This window comes from Pyxicephalus adspersus, chromosome 1 (assembly GCF_032062135.1).
Source record: "Pyxicephalus adspersus chromosome 1, UCB_Pads_2.0, whole genome shotgun sequence".
NCBI lineage: Eukaryota > Metazoa > Chordata > Amphibia > Anura > Pyxicephalidae > Pyxicephalus > Pyxicephalus adspersus.
In genome coordinates this window covers 18,720,439-18,730,356 of record NC_092858.1, presented here as the reverse complement: position 1 = coordinate 18,730,356, position 9,918 = coordinate 18,720,439, and the positions used below count along the sequence as shown (strand labels likewise).

Here is a 9,918-nt window from a genome sequence, read left to right as displayed (position 1 = left end):
TTAAGGGAGAGAAGAAAATGGGTAGGCAAGTTTGAAAGATGGGTTTTAAGTGCTCTTTTAAATGTGCAGAAAGTAGGAGAAAACCGAAAAGGACAAGGAAGACCATTCCAGAGAGTCGGGGCAGCTCTGGAAAAGTCTTGGAGCCATGCGTGTGATGAGGTTATGAGTGAGGAAGTCAGTAGTAGGTTATTGGAGGAGTGTAAGTTGACTTTTCAAAGAACACACAATCATGTGCAACGAAAAACAGGAGTTAGGAAGTATAGAATGACTGAAGTCATTTGAGATTTAGCTTAATTACTAACCTAAGTGAAGTAACCCTTGCAATGGATTGACTTTAGCCATCCAATCATGCTCAAGGAAAATGTTTATAGCTAAGTGACTTGTTTCTTGCAAGGTAATGATTCTTCTTTTTAAATGAACAGCCTAATGCTTATAGTAAATCATCCTCAATGTGTGTTAACACAATGAACAAAAACAACAAAGTATAAATGGACCCTAAATGAATGAACAATAAATAAATGTTTGCAAAACAAAACATAAATTCTGCCAGGCAAAGAGGTGAGGCCTTATTCTGAACATTTGGTATATTATAAATGCTGATGCCTTGTCCTATAATAAAGCACAATATGATGGACCCTTTCTTTTTTCATTTAAAAAATGTCTACATATGACAGGTGTTGCTGGTATGTTGAGACAGACATGATGTGGCCTAGTCCAGTCTTTTCTTTATTATTTTGGACAGTCCTGTTATTCAGTTTCCAAAAAAAGATGAATTTGATAAAGTGTATAAAGTTTTTCCATATCTGGAAATTTACAACTGGTTTCAGTTGTAAACCAAAATCAGAATTCTGTTCTGGTGATAACTCAGTTTGCATGTTCCCTTACTTTTTGTCATTGAAACCCAGACAGCAATAACATAATGTCGCTTCAATACTGGTTATTAAAGCTGTTTAAAATTGTACATACCCGTGTAATTTTGCCATCAGGTTGGTAATAAATACTAAAATGGATTTTACTTTTTTTCTCTACCTTCAAAGGCAAACCAGGGCAATGGAATACCAAATTTCATCATTAAAAAAATCTGTTCTTTTTCTTACAAAATTTGAAACACATAAATGCCATGTATTTACACTCACGTTTTCTGAATTAATGATCCAGTACAATGTTTCTCAACCTTTTTAACATGAAGGAACCCTTGAAACAACATTCAGGTCTTGGGGAACCCCTTCTATAATTATTATATCCACAGATCACAGTATATTAGTGTGGTGGTCAGTGGGAAGAATTCCTCTTACATTGTTGGCTATGGGAAGAATGTCCGCCTTACAGATAGCCAAACAGATGATTGGTGTCAGAGCAAACTGATACCAGTTATCTGTACAGGTCCAAAGTACTCATTTCTTAAGGAACCCCTATTATCCTCTGGAGTAACCCTGGTTGAGAAATACTGATCTACACTAATGTATTACAAAAAGTAATTAAAAAACAAAAAGTGAAGATTTCTTTCTGAGCTGATAAAAAAAATATCCTTTTAATAAATCATCTCTTACTTTAGGACATTTTAAATCCTATAAATTTAGGTCTGTTTATTTGCCTTGAATCAGTTTGTCTTTTGTAAGTAGTCACGGCTATATTATGAGAATGATTTTAGAAAACACAACTTTATTAACCCAAATAAACAGATCATTGTGATATAATTTATAAAATAAAGCATTGTTTTTTTTATAATTTCTTGCTTACACAGGAAATTATTTTGTGAAACTAGAATTACCAGAACAAAAATTGCAAAAATATATTTTCAGGGCACCTAGACGTATCTTCTCATTTTAATTAAAACATTGTACAGCCTGCAACAATTGGATAATGTTAAAGAACATTATTTAGCAGGTAACAGAAAGGTGTAATACAGTCAAGAGAAAAAAAAATGGCAAATATATTTACAGTACAAAGAAACAGAAAACATGACAAAACGCTTATCAAACATATCACAGTGATTGTAAAAACACCCTGATTTGTCAAAATATGTGGTTATTATCAACACTGTTGGCTCAATAGGCAATTACATTATGCGTTTGCCATATTATAAATTTCAGGGTTCAGAAAAATAACATTCTTGATTAATTTTTTAGGCCTGAATATATTTGGAAGATGTTTTGTAAGTTTTACTATTGGCTGGTAGGAAACCACAATTTGAATTCTTTTTTTTTGTACACAGAACAAGATTATAAATAACAGGAGTGACCCGTAGTCTGATAAGACTCTACACAACTAAGTGATAAGACATTTACATGTATGGCTGGAAAGACAAATGAAATACACAGATTTGCAGATGTAATTTACCAAAATGAAAACTGTGTTAAATGATCCACAATCCTTATAAAACTCTCTTAACTTTTTGTTTTAACTACCGTGATGGCATTTCTTCTTCTTTTTTTTTTTCTTTTAAAACATAATTATTGCAATGACTTGTTCCCTAATATGTTTAGAAAAAAATACTTTGTTGTATTTTATTGAATTTACATCAGTTAAAAAGCAAGCATGTCATATCTGTTTTCTTTATTTTTAAAGAAAAAGTAAATAATTTATTTGTTTTCACAGGATTTACATGATTATTATTATTTTGTATCACAGTTTTTTTTTCTTAAGAGATCTAGTTCAACAACTGGATATTCGTCCCTTAAATGCATGGAGTTTCTTGAGATACTGGTTAGTAATTTCATTGTATTCTATAGCTATTTTCCTTCTTTGTTAGAAGTATTGTCCATTCTGATCACGCTCTTCACAGTTTAATGAGCTAAATGACGAGTCTTTTTTTTTTATTTTAATTTTTTTTCTTAGATTATAGTTCCTCCAAGATAAATTTGTTGTTGCTAATACACTCTTCCCCGCCCCCTCCCTCATCCCCAATAAAACTAAATTAAGCAATTTCCTGATATAAAATCTGAGTTTGGGTTTCCGAGCAGAGCTCATGCACACATTGTTGCTGATGATGTTTGGCGCATTTAGACGTACTTCCCGGTCTCAGCAATATTTCTAGGTCTTCAGTGATTTTCCCACGTAGCTCACAGTCTGTGCTGTATATCACTCACCAACAGTGTATAATTAAGGCACTCAATAAATTATTTGGTTTTTATGGTAGGTCCGATGCAATTACAGCCAATCCTGAACTTTGTCTAAGTGTCCCAGTGTGTACGGCCTTCGGGCAGTCGGGAGTCAAGACGCGGCCATTTTCTCCTACACTCCCTGTAATGGATAATCTGGCTTTGTTTCGTATGGCTTCAGAAAAGGTCAGCTGAGCAACAAGAGAATGAATAACAGACAAAAAAAAGAGAAGTTACTATATCTGTTTTGTCATTAATATCACCACACAGAAACATCAATATATTGAGAGTTATATTAGACATCTGCATTTTCATGTTAGTTTCACAGTAGCTATTTGGAATGAAGGTAAATTTGTCATTTTTTTTTATTAATTACATTTAATGGATAAAAAAAGGTAATGTCAAATAGTATCTTTGGCATTTAGAACCTGTGTTAATCTTATTTGTTTCAAGCTGATTTAAAATTTTTTTTTTTTTTTTTTTTAACTATAAATATTTAGAAAACAGAATGGGTAAGTTACATATCTATGTTTAAAAAAAATCTATCAATATTACATTTGCAAACTGCCTAATTAAAGTCTTCTGCCCATCAAGATGACCTATAGTTTAAATCCACTTTAAAAATGATATATTAAGAGTATTTGTATATATCTATCAAAGTCAACAATATAGGACATTTAAGAAAATGCAACAGATAAGGGTCATAAACATTGCATTGCATAATCCATCAATTTTATTTTCTAAGTAAATGTATAAGTTTGATTGAAAGTTTGATCTATTTTGCTAATAACTAATGCAAGACCTTTTTTATTTTATAAATGATAGATATAAAATACTTACTTTAGGGTAAAGAAAAAATATCTGCAATATTTGTCGTTAGAAAACAAATGACTAACGACAGATCTAAGATTATTTTGAACGATCATATAGTGCATGATTCTGTACATGCTGTAACGATACGATCTTTCGAATATAATCCTCCAATAATGTACACACACTAGATCACACACGATCGTTTGTACGATGCAGGAAGTGAGGTGTACCGGAGAAAGTGTATCGCAGAACCATCCTCCGATCACTACGCAATTGTACATACAATTGTTAGTGAACGATCGTCGCCTAAACAAATCCACCAGGATGGTTTGTTTCCAGCGACATTGCTAGTTCATCGGCGTTGTTGTACACTTTTTTTGTTAAGGATTATCAAACAATCAGTGGTTAATCATTTATTTCCAACGTTAATTATTGCACGTGTGTATGTAGCCTTAATCTATTCTATGAGCTCTATTTATTAAACAGAAATTCAGACATTCCTTCGAACATTCCTATGTGGGAGTGATCCAGGTCCATGTGTTCCAATGGCAGTAATTGATTCCCTGTTTTATAAATATAGTGCTATAATTATTTTTTTCCCCAGGGCTAGACCTAAAATTATTCCAGCTAAATTCACGCAATGATTACCTACAGGGATGTTTCAAATGATAATATTTTTTTTAATAAATTGATTTAAATTAGGGAACTTTTATCAAATCTGTTGTTTAAAATATTGATAATTTTTATAGTTTTTTTTTACATAAAAAGCCACTAAAAAATTTGTTGATAAGAAACTATTGCATATAAAATGATTTAGAATACCATCCTCTAAGTGTATTCTTTTTAGGAAATGGTCTTTCCAATTTGTTAGCTCCGTTATACTCCATTGGTTCTATTTGTAAAACAGGGAATTTGACATTCCCTCATGGGAATCAACTACTGCCATTGAAACACATGTACCTGAAAGATTCCTATTGATGGGATGTCCGATGCCCTGTTTTAAAAAAAGAGTGCTATGTGTTGTCTCATATAACATCTGATGGCATATAATTTATAAATACTTAACTATAGAAAGGATAAAATACCTGCCATTAACTCAAAAAGGTTAATTTCCTGTTGGCAGGTGGAGCAAAGCTATGGTCAAATAGATAACAAAGTATATTAATATGACTTAGGGGATCCATAACAATTAAATATATAATTACATAGACACTAACTCTTTTTAATCATCAGGAAATGACATTATATTCTAAAACTAGCTTTGTATAGAAGAACAATCAGTAAATGATTTAATTTACTCCACTTGTTGAAGTCTGTGAATTACTTCTGGTTGAAATATCTTTATTATATTGGTCATACAACAATAAATGTGCTGAATCACCTTATCATTACCACCCTTTTACAACTATCTGTAATCTGAATTAGTAAGATCCATTCAGTGGTTGTAGCCTTCAAGCCAATTGAGGCAACCAATGTTTGATAAAAAAGAGTTAGGGTCAGACTTGCCGTGACCTTTTCACCACATGCCAAAGTGTTTCACCACATGCTCATCAATGCTCCCAGATACTCCCATTCAACTGAATAGGGGTAGCTAAAACCATATTGTGCAGGCATTCACATACCTGAAAGCCACTTCAGGACATTCTGTTGCTTTTCCTCCTCCGCACCCCATCCTCATTCATACTCAACCTCACTCAACCACATGACGAAGCATCTGTCAAACTCTGCGAGTGACAACATGGTGGTTGAAGAAGAGGAAACTGGGGGTGACTAAGGGCAGTGGAGTGCAACCATAGGTCTGAAGGGGCCCTAACTTGTTTGGGTAAATTTTTGAGTGTGACCTTAATTGGTAGATTTTGCCCTCACTTTCTAATGCTATATAAGAAATGTAAGAGAATGCAGTTGTCCTTGGCACAGCGAGGCACTGAGGAAAAAAACATTGTGGTTGTATACTAAAGGAGTTTATTTAACGTTGTGAGTTTTTATTCTGCATGGAATTATTTACTTAGTTTACTGAATGTAGTGAAAGTTCACTTTCCAGCTAAAATTCCCTTAGTAAATCAATGTCACTGTCCTGGCTAAAGTTGGGTTTAACATTTTGGTGTAAAACTAGACAATTATAAATTTTCACCAAGAAAAATATTATAATTTCTTTTCTTGATTTAAAAACTTTTCACTATTTTATATCAAAATCAGCTGCCTTTGTTATTAATGACTTGAACTCCACATCAAATTCTAAGCTCAACATTTACAGAATTCTTCTCCCAAATCTACATTCAAAACAAGAAAATCGATTTTCAGCTTTTTTTCAACTTAAGATAATGAAACATGATATAAAAACATATGTATAGTTTAAACCCAAATACATGACTATGGTAATGTAATCGAAATAGACAGCATTAATCTGTCCTTATCGCTGAATCACTTGTATCTGCATGTCTGGGTCATTCATCACAGCACATACTCATGATCAGCAGTCGTAGTGGAAAAAAAAGCGGGCTGCTGAGGGTGTGACAACGAAAGCTGGAATGTTTAAATGATTGTAAACTTGGAAAATTCAACATACTTTTAGAGTAATGTACACTGAAGGAGATTAGCCCTGTTTTTGATGATCTGCAACAACCTTGCAGTTTCTTCACCTAGAACGTAAACAAAATAACATAACGCTTGAGGTAAAGAATCACAATGTTTTGTTGCAGAATGGAGAGGAATGGGTTAAAAAGAAATTGTGTGCATTGAACGCAGCCTGTAATGTTATTAGTGTGTGTTTTTATTAGTTATATGAAATACTTTTTGGGTTTGGGCATTTTATTATTAAATTATTGACACAGATACTAAATTGCCAATATCATTTTTCCGAATATATTGTACCTTCTGGTTTGATTTACAAATATTTTACTTAATATATTACTTTTTTAATAAAAAATCACTGCATAATATGCTTTAAAATAAATGCCTGATTTAATAAAGCTCTCCAAGACTGGAGACTGGAGATGGTGGACTATTATGGAGGAACCTCGGTCATCCAGCAAATCTGAAATGGATCTGGTTCAGGATTAAAAACATTTGCCAACAAATAACAAATGATTTTAGAAAATCCATTCCAGGTTTGTTGGATCATCCAGGATTTCCAGTGATTGTCTATCTCCTCCAGCCATGGGGAGATGTAATAATCAGGTCAATGTTTTGGTCTAATAAATATTTAGTTAACTCACCTACAAATTTGGCCCTAAATCAATATAAAAAAGAAACCTACTTTTTGTGTATAAATCTTGTTATACTCCTGTATTTTATTTTTTAAGAACACACAAAAAAATTTAGCGTGCACAAAATAAAAATCTTTTGAATGTCTAAGAATTAAAGTGAATAGTATTTTCCTCCAATAGTGCATTATTCCTGAACTATTTAGTATTTTTTTTTTCTTCTTATGTAATATTTAGTTTTATATTTCCATCACTCCCCCCCTACTTCCTTATGTGCATCTGTGGACCCTATCGGCCAACCTGCTGTTAACCAAAAATTATATTCTAAGTTTTGAACAATTACACAACAAAAGCAAAGTTATGTCTTTTAGTAGCTTACAATAATATTTAACACACCAGCTTTGGAAACTCCAGGCTCCTTCCTAAATTAAGAGATGAAAGCTAAAGTGACCGAGTACAAAACATTTCCTGATGTCGGGCAAATACAGATAAAATGGGAATAAGGAAATAAAGGATGCCATGTAAATAAGTAGACAAAATTCAGAAGTCTTTTATCAGCACTGTAATGTGTAACACACCTTAGGTTACCTTATGTAAATGAAATGCTTTGTAGTATCTCTTTAAGGTAAGAATTTTTATTTTAACTTTTACTTTTATCTGTCACAATATTCAAAAGAAGAAACTCGGTGTTCTGAAAACTTATGTACTTTAAAGCTTCAACTTTCATTTGAAATCAGCTAAACACATTTCAAGTGCATGAAAATGAAAGCTTTGCAGTCGTACTGTTTGGTTTATTTAGAAGACATCCACAAACCATAATAAAAACATGTTTCTGTATGCTGCAGAGAAAGAACCTTGCAACCTATGTGGAAGCCGTGGTGTTGTGTCCCATACAATTGTATGATTATGGTTATCATTTAAAATTGCAAAGTTAGCTAGTTTGTCTCTCTCCCCTGTAGGTTTTTTTATATTATTATATAATATTATAATATTCTTTGCTTTCTTTAGTCAGTGTCCAGGAAGTCAAGCTAATCATAACATGGACTGCACGTCTCTCTTCATACCCTGGTTAACCTATCATGTTATGGAATTCAGCACATTTTAAGATTTGTGGAATTGAAGTGTTTCTCAACTTTACTAACATGGGGGAACCCTTGCTAATTACTATATCCACAGCTCATAGTACATGTGGTCTTTAGTAGTAGTAGTGTGGTGGTCTTTAGGAAGAATGTCTCTTACGTTTCTGGCCATTGGGAAGAATGTCACCCTTACAGATACCCAAAATGATCATTGGTGTCAGCTAAACTGACCTGAGATTCACAAATTGCTCATTGCTCAAGGAAATGAACCCCTTACAACCTCTAAAGGAACCCTGGGGTTCAGAAATATTGGATTACATTGTAAGATTTATGGAATTTATCACATTTTAATATCTATTAGGTGACAATAAACCTCTTCAAGATCTTCAGTGACTTCCATTCAGTCATCTATTTGTGGATGCTGCCATAATGTAAATTATTGCTATTCCACTATGGCTTGGAATAAACTAGGAATCAGTAATTACATAACTACAGCAGTTGAGTTGAAACATAATATGTGGTCTCTCCGCATCATTTGGACATGCCTCCTGATGAGTCACGGCTACAGCTCTTTAATCAACAGGGAACATTAGATTCCCTGTCTTGATGCACCTGGAATGTATTTAGTTCAGTGTTTCTTGCCCTTCCGAAGATTGGGGAAACCTTGAAATAACTTTCATGCCCGCCCTTATAAAATTACTATATTCACATCACGGTACATTATTGTGATGGTCAGTAGAAGAATGCCTCTTACATTGCTGGCCAGTAGGAAGAATGTCACCCTTACAGATAGCCAAAAGATCATTGGTGTCACCTAAACTGGCCCAAGACTTATAATTTGCTCATTGCATAAGGAACCCCCAGCAACCTCTAGAGGAACTTTAGGGTACCATAGAACTCTGGCTGAAAAACACTGATTTAGTTGATTTAATCTGAAAGTTGAGCTCGGTTTAGTATTTTATTTAGCCTTTTTGCCTTCTCTACCTGTAGCATCAGTATAATTCTTAGTATTCACTTGTAAAACCTTAGTATTTTAATCTATCACTAGTTTTGTCAATTTAAAACTGGCAAATTGTTTGTCCACATATATTAAACTTTTATAGATCTATTATATAGATCTATAGATATAGGTATGTAGATTATAGTAATCTACTACCTAAATAGAAGATACTAGACCTATATCTTAGTGGCCTACAATCTACATACATCGTTTAAATTACACGTTAATAAATAGAAGTGTTTAGAGGCCACAAGCATAATGACTGTTGATTTCCTGTAACCCATAATGCATATCTGAACCCCAAAACAAGGACTTAATATATTGCAGTTTATGAATTCTTAGATGTAGTGATAGCATTACAGTTCCTTTATTTTCACCCGGTTCTCCTGAAACGAACACTTCCAGTTAACTTATTGCTAAACTCCCTCCACTGTGTCTATAGAAGAATCTGCCTTTGTTCATGTCCATCACGGGGTGGAGTTTACTATTATTAGTTAAATTATTATTTTGGATTTTTTGAGCCCATAGTTAAATGACATGGACACTGCATTTCTGGCAATATCAACAGTTTTATTTCTCCTCTTAGCCTAAGTATAGGAAATCAAGTGCAGCTACCTCATCTAAAAACCGAGAAGTTGTAACATTACATTTTTGTTCTTTCATTCATTTATACTTTAACTTCCCTAATTTAGGTATTTTATATTTCAATTTTCCTTTTTTTT

At 33.2% G+C, this 9,918-nt stretch overlaps 1 protein-coding gene across 8 annotated transcripts in view; it reads right to left on the bottom strand.

Moving 5' to 3' along the window:
- Positions 1-2,541: 2,541 nt before the first annotated feature.
- GRIA4 (glutamate ionotropic receptor AMPA type subunit 4) overlaps positions 2,542-9,918 on the bottom strand; it is a 185,214-nt gene continuing 177,837 nt past the window's right edge. For 2 of the 8 annotated variants that reach the window (XM_072403134.1, XM_072403133.1), the window contains exon 16: positions 2,542-3,292. In XM_072403134.1, coding sequence (XP_072259235.1) covers positions 3,131-3,292 — 162 coding nt within the window. In that variant the 3' untranslated portion in view covers positions 2,542-3,130. Of the gene's footprint in view, positions 6,554-9,918 lie in introns of all 8 variants that reach the window. The other 6 variants (XM_072403131.1, XM_072403132.1, XM_072403137.1 and 3 more) reach the window with 4 other exon arrangements.